Here is an 18,556-nt window from a genome sequence, read left to right on the forward strand (position 1 = left end):
AGTTCTTGCAGAACTGGAGGAGCACTTTTTGCTTTAAATCGCGGTGCAATATTTTCTTAAATTCATTTCAGAGAAGAGTTGCAGAAATATTTCTGAGAAGCTAAACAAATATATCTTGTTTCCTTTTAGGTTATTCTTGAACTATAAAGTTCCATAGCTTTTCCAGAAATCCACATAATTTTTTTTTGCTATAGAAATTGATACTGAAATTCCTCAGAAATGTATCATTCAAAATATATGGAAAGATGACTTGGCCTTTACCTCCCCATCACCATTCCTTTCTTTTTTTCAGACAAAACCATTCACCATGAATACATCTTTAACTGCATTATAGCAGTGTTTCAAAGTCGGCGTTTCATCATAAAATCACCCATCCAAGAAAGGGGAAAAAAGCAGCTAATAATCCCTAAAACAAGCCCCCTCCCCATCAGAGCAGATCTCTGTGCTTCAAAGGTGAGAACGGATGATGCTCTGAGCCCCCCCGAAAAGGCAAACTGACCATTTGAGCAAATGTCCTGACCCCAAAGAAGAGTCAAATGCTTCCAAGGGGGAAGATGATGACAAGGTATGCAGGATCTCCCAGGGTTCAGCCAGGTACAAAGTACCAGGAAATCAGCTGTTCCCGTGTTCGGCAGCGAGGAAGCCAGCGAAGCACTTCTCCAAGGGAGAGCCTGATGTGTGGCAGGGTACGATTTCACCCAGGAGGGAAGATGAAGCACCAGACGTGCTGTGCTGACAGTGGTACCCCACGGGCTCCAAGCCCAGACCAGGAGACCTCAGCTGATGCTCACGTAACCACCACGGCTCAGCGCGAGCTGAGTTGGGGCCAGATCGCGATGTCTATGGGAAGCCCCGAGCAGCTCACGTTGTTTGGGCTGGGCACTACCCAGAGCTGCCACCACCACGTTGCTGTCACACCCTGCCACGGGCCAGCCTCCTGCCACAGCAAAGCGCTGCTGTGAGAGCCTCAGATGACCTCGGTATGAACACCAAGCTTGTTCAGCAGAGCGGGAGAAAACCTGCTGAAGTGAAATGAAAGGACAAGATAAAGGATCAGCTGGAGGGTGGGAGGAAAATATTATTTTTAAGGATTATTTCTACTGACTATTTTATCTCGAGGTGTCATCATTCATAAAAGAGCAACACTGTATTTGGCAAGCTTAATTTTGGCAGGTACGAATGCAAATGAGAATACTCTATATTGCTGTTCTGGCCTGTGCTATGAAACAAAAAAAACCCATCCATCATTTTTAGCAGCCAAGACTGGTGGCAGATGGTGCTTGCTCTGGGGCTGTATCTGAGCTGCTCAGACAAGCGCTCCTTCGCGGTGTGCTGCTGGTGGCTGAAGGCTGGGGGGGACCCACGGCCACACCAGCACCGGCAGCAGGGAGAGGAGGTCTGTCACAGCAGCTCCTGCCGAGCCCCAGGAGCCCAGCAGCTCCTGTTCGCTGCGATGACATGTCATAAGTCAGAGACAAGAAGGATGAATTGCAGCAGGAACAATTTAATTCACAAATAACGTATGCAAACCTATTCACCCATATGTATATACTTCTGAGCTCCCTAGCGCTGCTGAAGCATCAGCAGCCGGTATTGAAGATCAGTACACTCAGTTTTCCCTTTATGATTTACATATTGTCTCATCGAAATAATGATTCTCGTGGGGGAAAATGTGTTTGCAGCTAGTTTGAGTACAGTGCCTGTCCATAAGACACACGTGTGGTATTCGGCACCCTGACACGAGAAGGCTCTCAAGGAGGCGTTTGATGTGTCACCAGTTTTGGTCACATTTCCACTCCACGTCCATTAAATGAGATTGAAAGGTTTTTGGCAAGTGACAGACTAGCAGCAGAGCTGGCAGCAAGCAAGCAAGGAGTAAAACACCATATTTCACATCTCCTTTTGCTCCCCTCCAGGACCAAAGGTGATGCTGAACATCAAGCAGAGGGTGGCCCAGGGCCACCAGCAGGTCCTCAGGCCTCCTCCATAAATCCCCCCCTGCAACTCCTCACCCCTTCCTGAAGCCAGTCTCCAAATCCCCCCTAATTTACCAGCACCATTCTCCCCTGCTCTGCTCGCTCCGTTCCTGGCCCTCGCCGAAGCAGAGCCGCGCAGCCTCTCCTTGCACCGTGTTCATGAGCACCAGAGAGATCAGCTCCATTTCATTCCAGTATGGGCATGCGGGGGTTGTTCCAATTGCAGCTCCGATTTTGGGCAATTTTGCTTTCCAAGCACTCCCCTTCCAGCTGTGAGAGGGCACATGCCAAGGATGGTCGCCAGCACCTCGTGGAACTGTCTGGTGCCCAACAGGAGCATCTCCAGAAAGGAACCATTTGACCTTAAATCTGAGCTGCTTCATCCTTGAGGGCATCCCTCACTCAGCATTTTTGGGACTTCTTTGCAGCTTGTTTTTAAAGTTTGCCTCACCACTAAAGGTCAGCCTTGCTAATGTTTTCCATGCTCAGTGCTTATCTGGCAAAAGTGGGGAGCAGGACCAACCCCAACACAGCAGGCGGTGGAAGCCAAACCTGGCAGGAATGGGGCTAATTGAGCTTCTAGGGTTCAAAAAACCCCACAAAGTGTGCTTTTTTTACCAAGCTAAAGCACATTCACAAGGTGTCTGAGTGAGGGTGTTGCTCAGTGGTAACCATCACCCCAGCGCTACCCCTCCAGCTCCCCAGGCACTGTCACCCCCTCCCCTGTCCCCAGCACCCCTCGAGGCTGGCAGGGATGGTGGCAGTATCGGGTGGGCACCATCCCACAGCAGGCAGCCCAAGGCAGGGGGGTCAGTGACAGAGGGGGAGGGACAGCATCCACCTGGCTCTGGTCCCCCAGCTCCTACCATACCCCACACACCTTTTGACACCAGACACAAAAACAGTGTCCTTCTCGGTCATGTCGGTTTTGATATTTGCCAACTGCCATATAAAACAGTAAATGAGAATTCTATGAGAATGTCTCCTGCTGTCAGGTTTTTTTAGATGCTGAAAGTTCATTTCCTTTCTCTCCAATTTAACTTTGTATTTCCCATTGTTGTTGGCAGTCATTTCAACACGGCACAGACATCACTGTATTGGAAAATAATTACAATGACAGATTTTGTTTTGCTGTATGAGACCTTCCACTATTGAATCTAATTACTGCTGATACTTTATGAGCTTCTCCAGCATGAGATAATTGCCGCTTTCTCTTTTTATGAGCAAGAAATAATCAGTTGCCTTTTAAGGTGAGAAATATAAACAGCAATTAAATACCACGGCTATCCAGCCCCTCTCATCAGCTGGCACCTCTCATCGGAGAGCCAACACATAAGATTAGGCTTCATTTATCGTTTGCACTGAATAATTTTTTTAACAGAGGGGAGAGGGAGGGAATAAGGAACACCCTCAAATGATCAATAGTTTTCTTCAGCTAATGAAATGCTTATTTTCATACGGAGAAGCGGGAGTATCTCACTGGCAAAGCAGTTTGCTCGCAACTCACAGTGCTCAGCGTCAGCACCAAGCCCTTTGCAGGACCCAGCCTTGGGGAAAAGCTGCAGAGAAAGCTCAAGCATCAGGGGCACAAAACCACACTTGATTCCTGCCAAAACCTGCTGCTTCGGCAGTCTTTTCCCTGATCCAGTGTTTCTAAAAAGATATTTATGCGTATGTATCTCCTAAACATCTTGACATCAGCACGGGGCCCTTGGTTACAGCATCACTCCTGGAGGGGATGGAGCAGGAGGAGACCTTTATAGGGGGACCCATCAGACAAGTGGGAGCTCAGGCTGGCTTTTGCAGTCCTGGGATGGATCTTCTCTCTGGGGCTGAAGCCTTACCCTGGAGGTGTGGTCCCAGCCCTGGAGCAACCAGAACGTCCCTGCCATGTCCTCCAGGCTGGGGTGGGATACGGGAACATACATCAGCTGGAAACTGCTGAGATAACCTCAGCCAGATTATTTTTTTGGTTTGGATCATGAGAAGCCTTCATCTGACACTCTGTTTTGGCAATCCTGACACTAAAACCAGGAAGTCTAGTAAACAAATACTTCTTTTCTTTTTTCAGTGAAAACATACAGAGAAAAAAAATCTCACATCTCAAACAAAAGCACTAATGGTTTGCACTCAGGAAAAGCTTCTGATGCTGCCTGGAAGTCTGTCCTATCTGAACACTGGTGACGAGTTTCTCTACCACCTACAACAGCTTAGTTTTGTTTTGTTTTTTTGTTTTGCCTTTTTTTTTTTTTTTTCTTCAGTTCTTTACATGAACAAAGCACCTGTGTTTGAATAATTCATTGAGGAGGTTTGTGCCACTTTGCTTGCAAAATCACAGCAGGGATCGATGTTTTTAATGAAATACTTTGCCAGCTCCTCTCTGTGAAGGAGTTTTGCTCCATTTGCTCCCTTGACAAACGCCTGCCAGGCAGTGAAGAGCAACACACCCCATGGGCTGAGAAAACGGGGTGATAAGGGCAGCACCTCCTTGTCTGGCTTTATCCATCTAGAAGGGAAATGTTCACATTTGACACAAAGAGTGTTGTGATCCTTCAACCTCACAGGAGGAATATGCCTCCAGCACTCTGGATCTGCCCAGTTCCCTCCATAAGATCACGATGGAGGTGACAAGCTCAGGTTCAGGTAAATAACTTTTACCCATTGCAATTAAGGCAGGTGGATCCTGGTAGAAAGATGTTCTTCTTATGAAGGCAGTGGATTGGGATTATGAATAGCCATCCTGCTTCTGCTGCAGATTTCTTATGCAAGGTAATACCCACATGCTTAGATGCCTAATTTATAAACAGGGAACAAGCCATCCTCCTCTTGCAAAATACTGGGAGGAATTAGTCACATATATTAACCCCACATTTGAAAAGCAATGGTGGAAGGCATCACAAAGAGCAAGTTGGAGTGAATTACTGAGATATCTATTAGCATGTTAACATGTATTTAAAATACATAGTTGGCAAAACTGACTGCCAGAAAATTTGTAATAATGAATGAGGCATGAACAGACTCAGCAACTTAATTAGAAAAAAATGAACTATCCTTGTTGTCCTGATTTTTTTTTACCCTCTCATAATATTGATAACAAATTCACAAATACTTCAGACAGATCAGTGCTTGGCCAAAGACTTTTGCTTTTAGTTTACTATGGCAAGACATCAACATGTAAAATACGTGGCTTCACTGTTTATACTGCCCTCCTCACAAACATTAAAAAGGATAGATTTTGATCAAGCAAGGAAATAGGGCTCTCTACTCAGCAACAAGGGGGGAGAGAAATTTTCTGTTTCCCATTTTAACTCCTAAAACTTCTTATCATTATCACATCTTTAATGTGGAGTAATCTGAGTTTCTCTTTTAGCTTCAAAGATAAATGGAAGGGAGATTTCAATTTGGATTACTCAGAAGAGGGCTGGAGTTGAATCTGGAAGTCCTTACAGGTGCTTGGAAAAAGCAGACCTCCCTCCTTGTCTTGGTCCTCAGTGCACCACATTACTGCTCACCAGTGAAGAGGAAGACTACTTTTCTTTCATCGTGGCACGAAAGAATGATGCAAATATGGTTGAAGGTAGAAATTTGAGGAGGATTGTTTATCCTGAGGTATCAAATATAACTGATACAGCCCAGTTACTTTATTAAGTGGTGTGGAAAGGACAGGAAAATGGATTCAAAGAAACAAGAGCTCTATAAACAACTTCTCCTGTTAAGACACCAAATGAATGGTGCACCTCTCAGCAGGGATATTTTTCTGGTACATCAGTTCAGATATTCTAGGTATTCGTAAATAAACTTCAGTATGCCTCTTGATCAGTGCCACTGTCTAGTAGTCCATTATTAACAGTATCATTAAGGTACATAGTGGATTTTTTGAGATGCTAGGGCTATTCACAGATAAAATAGGACATTATGTCTCTGTTTTGGCGCCTGCATGATTTCCCTGTAGTCCTAGAAACACACAGCCCTCTAGTTTCTAACACAGAAGCTGTGCACATGAGCAACTCTACTTCTGGAACTCTGGATGCCGTCCAACATGGAAGCTGTATTCAATGGCACCTCTCCATGAAGTTGCCAGAAGCATTCCCAATGACACTAACAGGAACTCGTGCATTCAAAATTCCACCCAAGAGACCCACATTTGAAGACAAATTGACTGAAGACCCCCTTGTCTGAAGACAACTGGAGCACCTTCATGCTTCAGGCAACACAGAGAGTAAACTGTGGCACAGCCAAGAGCACCTGCCAGATGCAGGAAGGGTGCTGAGAAGTTACAGTGCTCTGCCACAAAACTTCCATGCCACCATCTACTGCACATGACATTGGCACCCTTGTTCACAATCTGCCCAAATTTTCAAGATTCATCTGCTGTTAACACAGAAACAATCCACTGTCGCCACGTTGCTGCGATGATCCACTTACCGCACAAATGCAACAGCACGAGGAGGCAACACTGCTGAATAGGACGAAGACCTTCAGATTTAGATGCTGTGTTATTGTAACATTTGCAGGGTTTGCTCCGAACCCGTGGAGGACAAGGCGCAGTGAGGAGGACTCACCCGTTTGGTGTAGTCCATCGCCTTCAGGATGGAGAGGTTCAGCGTCTCCAGTGAGGCCAAGACATCTTCGTAGTCTCCCATATGATCAGCAAAATAGTCTGGGGAAATCAAAAGGGACATGAAGGAACTGTTGATGGAACTTAATGCTTCAAGGCTACTTGACACCGCAAGGTGTATTTATTGGTGGAAAGAAAAACCTGAGAGGGTGGTTTCAGGTATATTTTTATTTTCTATATCCTGAGCCAGAGTCACAGCTTGTCCTGCAGGGATGGGAAGTGGTACAGTTCCCACGAAGTTTGGGACCATTGTAAAAAAGAGGTGTAAGGCACAGTAGCTCCCATTGAAAATAACTTAGCAGGTGCTATATTTCCATGCCCACTTCTGTATTTGACCATACCTTGGCTCTTTCCCTCCTGTTGCCAATATGGAGAGACGAGTCTCAAAAGAAATCCCCTTTCCATCCCCTTGACAGTCTTTACCACTCAAAGCATCCAAATACCTGCCACGTTCACTGCAATTTATGTGAGCTGAGACTGACCTTACATCTATCCATATATTCCCCATCACATTTGCACCTCAGCCCACAATCACAGTTGCATGGGCTTCTGAGAGCAAAATATGCCTTGAAAAGAAGAAAACAGAGCTGCAAGCTGGGCCCAAAAGCACATGTTCTCCACAGAGAGGGAGCCCACACTTTCTCCATGCCATCAGCCCTCCTGTGGGAAGGGTGATCTGCGCCAGGTTGCACCGCAGCTCCAGCAGCAATCCCAGCTACTTTGGTGCAAAATACAGCCAAAATTTGTGTCCCTCACCACGGCAATGGCTCCATGACACCCACGAGCCCCAGTGCGGTTTTGTGCATGAGCTACAGAGTCTTGAAATTTGCTGTTCGCAGCAGAAACAGTGAGAAGCGAAGCGCGATGGCAAGGCGTGTGGTGAGTTTGCAGTGTAGATGCAAAGTTACCCGGTTTCCGGGTGATTCATGCAGACTACACTAAAAGCTGTTCCCTTAAAAGCCACCAGTGCTGTTCCTTAGTGCTAAGACACGAAGCTTCACACTGAGGTGACATCTCTGCGGAATGCAACAAGACATAAACTCCGGGAAACAATTCCACTAATTAGGTTCTCTCGGCTTAATTAGAAGTGCCTATAGCTATTTACAGCCCGCAAATATATCCAAGGGGAAGAAGATTTTGGCAGAAACCAGAATGTCACAGCATGATTGACAGCAGCTGTTTGCTGTTCCACAATAAGCCAAACAGTTTATTCTCACTGCAGCATGTTTACTTGTGCTATTCTTCTTCTTATTATGCTTGGAAAAAAAAATCTGAGCAGATCTTAAAGGTAAAGGAGAACTATTTTTATAAGTCTTGAAATGAAAAGCTAGATCCATACATTTAAGGAGAAATGAGCTGCCGTGGGCAGAGCACAGCCCTCAAGATGGACCAAGATTCACCCAAGAGGAGAATGGCATTGACTTAACCCAGGTATTGAGTTCTACCATGTTAGCCTCATTTATTCATGGAACATCTGAGATCAGCTTTTCCTATCCTACATGGTTCTTGTTCACGGCTCCTACATGTCTGTGGAGAGCAGTGGGATCAATGCCCAGGAGATGAGCACCACCACAACCTGGGGCTGGTGTGGAAGGAAGGGGGTGCCCACCCCCACCTCACCCACCAGCCCAGTAGTCTGCACTGGGTTGATGTACATCTCCCTTTTCTAGAGCACATCTCTGCTGGCCAGACAGCTTGTACTGTTGCATGCAATGCCAGTGTATTACATTTAAATTAAAGGGTGGTGGGTACAATTTGGTAGCTGTATGTGCATTTTCTGGGCATATTAAGTGCTGCAAGCTGTCCTGTGGCTGGGAGCTCCTCACCCCCACAGGAGCTCCCAGTCATGTTTAAGTCTGCCTAGGTGCTGGTGACTGTTGCATTAGTTGGCAGATAAAAGCCCCAGAACTTTATAAGATGCTACCTGATACAGATTAAGCCATATCACATTTCTTGTATGAGCTGCAGGGATCAAGAAATCCCTCTTAAGATGCTCTCAATGTCCTACAACACTCAACCCATTTCAAGAGGGAGACCACAGCTTCTGTTTAGCCAAAATGAGGTTTTATATTTAAACTAACACTTAGAAGAGTAGCAAGCAAATAAGAAATTGCAGGCGAGGGCAGGTATTCAGCAGATAACAGATCATGGCAGGATCATGTGCTGATCAGTCCTTCCCCCAGCTTCCTGCAGGAGCTGATGGGTTTCCCTCCCTCCTCTCCTGGCAGCTTCACCCCTGGGAGAGGCAGCGAGCTGGGATCACGCTGAGTGACAGCTGTGTGGTTTTCTGATTTTATCAGCCTGATGGAGGAAACAGGGTGGGGTCAAGCAACAACCTTACTTATCCTTGTATTTCCTGGCAAAGTTGACGGTACAGGCTGTGGGGTTTTGGTTTCTTGGGTCAGCTGGCAAGGACACCTAAAGCAATGAGAAAGCAGTGATGGGAACAAGCCCATCCTATTATTGGCAAACCAAAAGGTTTTTATGGAAGGCTTAGTTTCTTGTGTACCAAACCGACATGAAGTGGGGTTAACCAGCTAAAAGTTTGCTGCAGGCTTGAATGCTCAAAATCCTGTGGGGTGCTGCAGTTATAAAAGCAGGGTTTTGGCAGGGGTTAAGTACATCAGGAGGAGAGAACCCCTGAGCAATGTCCTGGTGCAGGCAGAGCCAAAGGCAGGCTGCCGTGGACAGAGAGGTCTTAAAAGTGTCAGGAGCAACGAGTAACTGCCCGGTGCTGGCTCAGGCACCCCAGCAAGCGCCTTTCTGGCCGCGTAACCTGCTCTCAGCCAGGACTCTGGAGGCTGTAAATAGTGGCAAAGTGATGAAGTTAAATGATGAGGTACCTGCCGAGGTGGCTTTATACATTCTTCAGCATCCTGGCATGGGAGGGGTGGGGAGGAGAAGAGGTGAATGAGCCCTCTGAAAGGCCACACACCTCTGTCTCCCCATCTCCTCCCAAAAAGCCGGGGCACAGGAAACATTTCCCAATACCACATGTCCATGGAAAAATACACTTGGGTGAGCAGCAGGAGCCCTGTGCGCGAGTCACCTCCCATCAAGGCAAAGCCCTTCAGAAATCCCAGCAGGAAATATTCCCTTTTCTGGTCAAGGTGTGGGACAAAACATTATCAGAGATTTTATTTTCAGCCTTTAATTTCTGCAAGCTGTAGGAAGTGCAGCAGAGGTGGTGTACGCCTTAGGCATCCTGCTGGGAAACACGTTGCGGGTATTGCAGAGGGATGCTGGTTTACTGAACTTCCAAGCGGAGCTGGAAGCCATGACATTGCCAGAAATTAAACTCTGGCTTGCTATTGAATAGAAGCCAGGTGCTCCTCTCAGCTTTAACCCCATTTGTGTTGCAAGAAAATGAGGAAAAGTTTTGCCAATTTTCCTGTGGAATAAGGGATGAAGCAGCAGAAATGCTGAGACCCCCTGGCTCTGCAGCTGCTGTGGCTCTGCCAGCTTTGTAATGGGTTTTGTGCATCCTCTGAAAGCACACGTGCACACAACGACTGCTCTTGACCCGAGAGAGGGACCACACTCACCGCACAGCTCCTTGGTGTCCACGTTGCTGGAAGAAGGGGAGGACGAGGCAAGGGAGGAAGCAGGAAAAAAAAAAAAAAAAAAAAAAAAAGAGAGAGAGAAATAAGATTTTAATGTAAAGGAGAGATGAAGGATACAGTTAGGATTTCTGCAGGCTTAATGCCTGCTATGTCACCTGCCTGCAATGTCACCCGCCCCTCATCATCTCCCCTGCCACTCGTGGGGACAGCCTAGGGAGAAGGCAATGGTTGGTGCCACGGAGGGCAGCCACACCCCTCTGCATCCTCAGCATCCCTATGGCTGGCCCAGGGTTCACACATCATTTTGGGTATTCCCTGAGGGGGACAGGGGGACCTGTACTTTCCCCCCAGAGGTAGACCTGTGTCTATGGGGGACCCTGTGCCCACTTGGCACAGCAACTCCTGTCTTCCCCCCAGATATCCACCCCAGTGAGGCACCCGCTGTGGCACAGGAATCTGTTCCCATTTGCTTGGGATAAAAATTTGCAAAATTGACTTTCTTAGATGGATCAGTTCTCATGATTCTGCCCTCACAAAGCATCCATGGGGCTGTGCACAGTTCCTACCCAGGATTCCCTCTGGACAAAATTGCACAATTACTTCTCAATACATGAACATTTAGTTTGTGTAATGAAAGCTCAACAGACAAACTGTTCAGGAAATAAAGATTGCTGCTAATCTCTCTGTGCCTCAGATACCCACACAATTATTAGTGCCACTCAAGCACCGGGATGATCTCTTAATAGAATTATATTTTATCAACCTATTGATGTCCTGGAAAGCTATTTCTTTAACTAAACTCAGCCCTGCTCTGTCTGGCCTGTCAACTTAAGTGGATTAGGGAAAGAGATGTTTTCAATACAGTTTTTATTAGCGGCATCCTCCTTCAGCCCTGCCCCTCACCCTTAAATCCCACTGACCGCTTGCCCGTGCCCTAACCAACAGGTCTGCTCCCAGCCCACGGGACCTGGGCTCTTCCCTCCCTCTGTGACCGTGAAGCTTTCACTCGCTGCTGGCCCTCTCTTGGGGTGAGATATCCTTCTGAAGGGATGGTGCATGGTGGGAAGCATTAATTTGGTCCAAAAATTTGGACCCCGAGTGAGCAGAGCAGCCTTGCTGGGCTGTGTGTGGCAGCAGGACGGGGCACAGGCTGCATTTCCCACTCAAATTGCATTATCAAGAAAGTGTCTGCTTTAACAGAGAGACTCATATAGGAGATATTTTCTTTCTATTCAGGCTCTTCCTGAGAAGATACAAATTCCTGCAGCTCGGGGACCCTGTTGGCCTCTCACTAGATGCATTTTATCCCCTAGGTGCATTAGCCAGCTGCACAACAGCTAAGTAGAAACACACTGGTGAGGATCCGGGGAGGAAATTCCCCAAATTCACAGTGCCACTCGTGCCCAGGTTCTCACCAAAAGTAGAGCCCCAGGTGACAGAACTGGGGACCCCTTCACTGCCACTCCTGAGCTGTGGCACCTGCCAGGTGCTGGAGGCAAACACGAACACCTCGATCCCGTGAGATGCTGGCTGCCAGAAAGGTGCCACCCAACCTGTCTCATGCTGTAGAAGCACATAACCTTTTGGTAACCGATGTCTGCCACTGTATAAAAAAATCCATCTCTCATCTCAGACACCTTTGTGGTGCAGGATACACAACGTGGCAGCTGCTGGCAGCAAACGTGCTGGTACAAGCTTCTGCTGGAGGTGCGGGCAGCACACGCATCTCTCTGCAAAATGAGCTTTCACAGTTCTTTATCTTAAATCCCACAGAGATTTATCATCTTTCTAAAACCCTGGAATCACTTCACTGAATCCTACAAAACTCCCCAGGGATGCTGTGAGCTCAATTTCCCTGACTTGATGTTCTAAGGCTCAAATTCACTGAATATGCAGACCTGAAACGCTACCCAAAAAAGATGACTCCTGACCGAATAGTCCACAGCACTTTGGCAGACGGGATTGCTAACACGGAGCCTCAGCAATTCAGAGGCAGAGAAAATTCAGGGAAGGAAGAAACCCAGAAGATGCTTTTCCAGCACCGTCACAGCCCCATGCCTGCCCGAGGACCACAGTCGGTCTTTTATCCAAGCTCTCGCCAGCACAGAGTCTGGGAAGTTAACCAATACCCTCAGTCATGTGCACAGAAGTAGTTTTTACATCAGCATCAGCCGTAAAGTGCTCAGATAATATTTTTCAGAAGCCAGTCAGTGTTTATACACACCTACTGAAAGTGGTTATGGGTTTGCAGCTAGGGCATGTTACTGAGAAAAAAAATATATTATTGTATTCCACGTGGTTTTGCATCGTAACAATTGATCTGCTGCTGCCAAAAGTGACCTTTTATTTCCTCACATCCTGCCATTGTATTATTTAACTTAATTGTGCTTGAATGTTAATTTGGCTGAGAAGCTGCTTTTAATTTTAAGCCATATTGCATTAAGAATAAAGCCCAATTAAATAAATTACTCAAGTCATAAGCTGACTTAGTAAAAAATATGATAATATTCGGATGAAAATTTGTAAGGAGAAATCAATGAGTACTTCAGCACAACCCACAGCATTTCCTGGGATGATTCCATCCCACAGGAGCGTGTCCCTTGGGAACGTTGCTGACACTCAGCCATGTCCCCATCAGTGTTACAGGGGTTTTATTGCTCAACACGGGTGCTGCACAGCTGAACACGCAAAACAAGGGATGTGCAGTACCCAGATACAATACAATTTACAAGCTGCTCTGATGCCTTATTAAGTAATCACCCTGGGGGTTATGCCATTAGGATTTTTTGTGATGCAAATATTGAGGATCAGAGTTTCAAGCCTTGTGAAATGGAGGTGGTGGCTCCCCATGGGCATCCTTGCTGTCCCTAACCCTTCATCCCAACACTGCCCTTCAGCAGAGATTTTTGGAGTGGTCACATATCACAGAGCCCTTCAACATGAAAACGTTTAGGTAAGCACTAGTTACCAATTGTTTTTTCAGCTGTTAAATAGTCAACATTCCCATAAGTCACAATAAACTAAAAAATAAAGTTGCAACAAGTTGTTCTAATTTTTTCTGAAATAAAAATAAAAATCTTTCAGCTACCAGAATGTTTTGCTGTGAATTTGTTCTTAATTTTAAGCATTGTTACATTAATAGTATGACTAACTGAAGTACTTATTGAAGCCATAATCCAACTAAGCAGAATAGAGTAATGTTCAAGTGAAACTTTAAATGAAGAAATCATTAAAAACTTGTGTTATGCAGGGTTTTTTTGCATAATAGAGGCCATATCTGATCACTTTGCAAAACAAAAGTACTTCTTTCAAAGCAGAAAAAATTAAAAAACGAGAAAATCCAAGTCTTTTTGCTTTCAGGCCTTTTTCTTTGATTTCCAACCAACGAATCTGCAACTTGGAACAGCACAACCTTGCATCCCCAATCTTGCTGGGGATGTGCACCCTCTGAGATTACTTTCCAAGGAAAAGATATGCTTTAGAGAGCCTCCATTTGCCACTTGGGACCTAATTTCTCCAGCAGAAATATGAGTCAAACACGAGAGCTCAGCTTTCAACCTAGATCACCTTCTGAAAAATCAGAGTACAAGACATAAACTAATTTGACCACAAAACAGACTGTTCATCGCTCACCACCCACCACCATTTAAATACGTGGGGATCATTTGACCAGAAAAATGTATTAGCAATAAGGAGATAGTTTTCCCTGCTGGTTCACATCCAACTATTTCAAAGAAAAATAAAAGTCCTCAAAGCATGATACTCCTCCCTCATATGTGGGAGTTTAAAGAGCAATAACCATGCTGCGAGAGCATCTCCTCAGTGGGCTTAATTAAGTGAATTTGCCCAGAGAATAATTACTGTCGCACGACCAGCAAGAGGAAGAGGCTGCCCAGAGTAATCACTGTGCCTCCTGCATACTCCAGAGAGAAATAAATTTCTCCCCCCAAAATCCCATCCAATGTTAAAATGCAGTCTGATGAGCTCCTGAACTAATGAGGATCCCTGGGAAGTCACATCTTTGCCTTGCCATGTCCCTGATTGCAGTTTATTCAGCGGACGGGCTTTTATCAGAGCTGTCCCTGTACTGACTTTCTGCTGTTTTTCCATCGGTTCAAAGCACTTACAAGCTTTTTTTCTTCTCTACCCGCCTTTCTTGGAACATGTTTCATCTTTGAGACTTTATCCCAGGCAACAGTGGGGTGGCCACACCAGACAGCGAGCACATTGCAGCAGGGTGCCCAATAGCCCAGGGATTACGAGCTCAAGCTGAGCACCCCACAGCCAGATCTGTGGGTGGGTGACGGTCCCCCATGTAACCTCCAGGTCTCAGGTCAGAAGCTCCAGCTACATTCATCCAGATCAGCCCAACACCATTTAAGCAAATCAGCTTTTTCCAGCAGGAAGACAGCTAATTCCGGAAATTTCCCACCATGGTTATTTGGTTTAGCTCTTAATAAACAAGCCCAGTGCAGCGCAGCACTGGAAGGGGTTACCCACGAGAACATTCCCGGAGGTCTTCAGGACTCAACATGGCAAAGCCAGGGCTGTCCTGGTCCCACTCCTAGGGACTAGAGCCCTGCAGAGGTCCCTTCCAGTGAAAACGGCCGTGAGTCTACTGTCCAGCATCTCTCCCAGCACCTCCCTGTCTCCCTAAGGCAAGGCTGATGGCCTCTGGCTTGCTGTTGTTAACACGGTTCTCCAGGCTTCTCTTCAATTATAGAGAGGAGTAGAAAAGTTATCTCAAAATGGAAAAGATAACGTGGAGGAGCAGAGCGTGAAATTTACTTCTTGGGTTCTAGCTCAGCCAAGGGAAAGGTGTCCCAGGGTCTCCCAAGGGCAGCACAATCAAAAACATAATGGGAATTCAGAAGTTGCAAATACATCAAAGTCTCATCTTCACAGAGTATTTCTCATGCAAATAGCTTCCTGGATGTGCTGCTCAAATGCCACTCAACACCTGATCAGCTTCAGCTGAAGATAATAACCCTTTTACTTGGGCAGATGAAAGGTTTCCATCAGCAGCCACACAGCTTAGTTGCTTCACCAGCACAGAAAATGGAGGTTTTTCTGAAATCATGTTCTACTTTTATTTCCATCTTCTATTCACAGCTTTGGGTTTGCTTCAAGGCTTCAAACGAGCATGGAAACAAATTATCCTCTAGCGTTAGCCACCTGCAAAACTCATTATCATTTAGGAAAGACTAAAAAACAACATGTGCAGCTGAAAAGTATTATATCTGATGATACGCCTCCTAGTCCCCGCAGCAGCAGCGCTGTGTTATCTCAACACCTCAGAAGTGGAAAATGTACATCCAGATGCCTCCTAAGGGGTCACAGATGGTCACTCTTGATCATTAGTTTCTGAACTCAAAGAAACATTTTTACACAAACCCCAGAGTGAGAGAAATTATTCCAGGCAGAGCAAGAGAAATACAAAATACTGGATGCCAGCCAGGAGCCGAATAACTTCAATTCTAAAGAGCTAAGCAACTTCGCAAGACCATCACTGTACTCTTCTGGAGAACCCTGTCAATTCCTTCCTGAGACCTTCCCATGTACCTCCTTCACCTGCCCACTTGCTTTAAAAAAAAACCCAACACAACAATCTTATGGTACAAGGTAAAAAAGGGCTTCTAAAATATGAGGTGCCACATGCAAAGAAACAGCATAAACCATATGCCAGGGCTGTCCACAAACAGAAGTGTATCCAGCCAGCTGCAGCTTCAAAGGGCACAGGCAGACAAATATTCAATAGCATATGTCAGTTTTGGCCTTAATTTCTTTAGCCATGACAAACTGGCAGTCAGGGCTCTGGTGCCCACTTGGCTCTTGCTTTAAAGGATGGTCTTAATCTCCTAGCAAATGTCCCTGCTTCCTGTATGAAATAAATTTAAAATATATTTTGTGGAGCACTTCAGCAGGAATAATTCAAAGATGCATGTACTGGTACAGGCACACCTCCCCTGCATATGATTCAGTACAACCAATAAGCTATTTTCCAACCAATAACAGGTATTTTTCATTCCGCTCTACTTTTTTTTCCAGCAGGGCAGGGAGCACCACCTGTCGAAATGCCCAGAGTGGATGGAGAAGAGCCCATCTGCATGAGCTGATACAGGGTTCACCATTCACTCCAGACAGGTTTCCTCCCAAATCCGTGTTATGTGAAACAGGTGTAGAGTCCATATGGATCGCCACATTTCCAGCACTGAAGCACGATGACTTACATTGCAACACCTACAGGGAACGGCTCCCATGGCGGGGGGTGCGGGGGGGGGAGTGGGCTAGTGGTGGTTTCTGAAAGGCAGAGAAATGCTGCCTTCTCCAAATCAAAAGTAATAACTTTATTCTTCCCTTGGCATGTGCTCCATTATCGAACGTTTGGGGAGCACAGTAAGGGAGTCTGGAAACCCAGCAGTGAATCATGTTTTTCTCCAAAGCGCTGGCACCGCAGAGAAGAAAAGACAGGGACAAAGAATTGCCCAGAAACAAAGAGAAGCAAAAAGAGGATTTTGTATGAAGTTTTCACATATAGATTTTTTATTATGAAGAGCCCCATCACCTGTGGTGCGTTATTTGGGACTACAACAGATTCTAGGTACTCTGTGAGACGATTTCTCTCCTACTTGCCTTGCTATCAGAGAGATTTTTGTTCACCTGTTGGTTTGAAGGCTGAAGGTTGAGGTCCCCAAGGACGTTTTGCTCACCTAAACCCAGGATACGGCTCCTTCCCGCTCTTTGCACAGCGTTCTTCTGGATTTAGGCAGATGATGACCAAGATAGGAATGGTTTCATTTCTTTTCCATACTGCATGGCCACTGTGGCTAATGCCACTCAGCAAGACAGAAGGTGAGCAGCAGCAGGACTGCACAGCGAACCTCTATTCAGACCCACAGAATATTAATATTTTAATATTAAAATAGTAGTATTTTCATATGGCTTTCTCTGTGTCTCCTCACCTTGATAAGTCATCTGTATCCTCATTACTACAGACACTGCCCAGATCCAGTTTTCAAGCCACAAGCCTACATTCACTGGCCATGCTAGTGCCCAAAGCTGTGTGCTCCGCATGCTGCTTTGCTCCAGAGCATTGGGGCAGCAGACTCCTCATTACAAGCCAGTAATCTGGAAAAAACTGATTTTTCAAGGTAAACTGAACTGACCTTCAACACAAAGAAGCATGATATCCTGGCAGGCTCAGGATAAACCACAGTCCTTTACTCATCCTGTTTCAAGGTTGTTCCCTCCCTGCACAAGAAGTCCCCGTGAAGTTGCTGTGGTGTCACACAGGGAGGCCAGGACAGATCTGCTCTGCCTCTAGAAACACAGAGAGAGACCAGGAGGCCCTGGGTCCCTGCTGAGCACCGGCAGGTAGGGCTCTCGCTGCCCAGACCAGACAAAAAGCACCTCAGATAGCCACATCTGTGCTTTCAGCATCACGAAAGAGTCTCCTTTAGATGACCTTCGAGCATGACGGGGAAGATCAGCAGAAGATCTTTGCCCCCTTCTCCTCCTCCTCCCTGATTTGGAAGCTCCTGGGGACAGTCATGCCCTCAGCAACGTGCCCGGTTGCCTTACAGCCACCGTGCAGCCCAGGGTGTAGGGTTTACAGGCAGACCTGCTCACTGGCATCCTTCCCACCGTGCCAAAAGATGTTGAGTTCATCTTGGAGCAGCTTTCATGCCTCTGCAATAAGGTGTGAGCCTTACGAAGGCTATTCCAGCTCTGATTGCAAAGAAAAAGGGTTAAAAAACCCAGATGGTTAGCACTGAATCCTAATTGATTCGTCATGAGGCTGAATCCCACAAGTGGGCGGCACATTTTGGGGAGCAACAGGTCCAAAAAAGCCTGGGCCTGCTCTAAAAAGCCCGTGATACCCGAGTGCAGATGTCCTGCCTGGCAGCGTGGTGCAGGAAGGCGGTTGCCATGGCACTCGACATGAGCAGTAATTAGGGATACAACAGGAAAATGTCTCTTCTCTAGCCAGTGACCCGCGATACAACTGCATTTTCCTTGTAGCAGTAACAAACCTCATAAAAACAATGCGAAGAGACTATTAAACTTGCTAAAGAGGATCTCTGAAGTCCAAAACCATCAAAGCTGAGGCGTGGATGCAGCAGCTGAAGGGATCTCTGCCCCCTGTGACCCTGGCTTGGCTGCTGCTCTTCTCCTGCGGGACCCATCCCCACCTCTCCCAGCACAGCCCCTTACCTCCTCCACGGTTTCAACACTCATCACAGTCCTCGAGGAAAGGCTTTTGGTGTGGATTTTCCTGGGTTTGGAAAAGGGAAAACATCTGCAATGATAGCTCAGGCTTTCTCAGAGGCTCCGTGTAGCACACTGCCCTCCCCACGGCCATGGGTGAGGGCTGCACATGAGGTATAAGGTATGATGAA

General features: G+C 46.4%; 1 protein-coding gene across 1 annotated transcript in view; it reads right to left on the reverse strand.

Annotated features, from left to right (window-relative positions):
- Positions 1-18,556, reverse strand: part of NECAB2 (N-terminal EF-hand calcium binding protein 2) — an 83,137-nt gene that overhangs the window by 13,331 nt on the left and 51,250 nt on the right. The window contains exons 4-5 of the mRNA XM_042797837.1: positions 10,140-10,165; positions 6,539-6,636 (exon numbers count right to left, since the gene is read on the reverse strand). Of these exons, the coding sequence (XP_042653771.1) occupies positions 6,539-6,636; positions 10,140-10,165 (124 nt within the window). The remainder of the gene's footprint in view (positions 1-6,538; positions 6,637-10,139; positions 10,166-18,556) is intronic.

This window comes from Tyto alba, unplaced genomic scaffold (assembly GCF_018691265.1).
Source record: "Tyto alba isolate M040663 unplaced genomic scaffold, T.alba_DEE_v4.0 Super-Scaffold_26, whole genome shotgun sequence".
Lineage (NCBI taxonomy): Eukaryota > Metazoa > Chordata > Aves > Strigiformes > Tytonidae > Tyto > Tyto alba.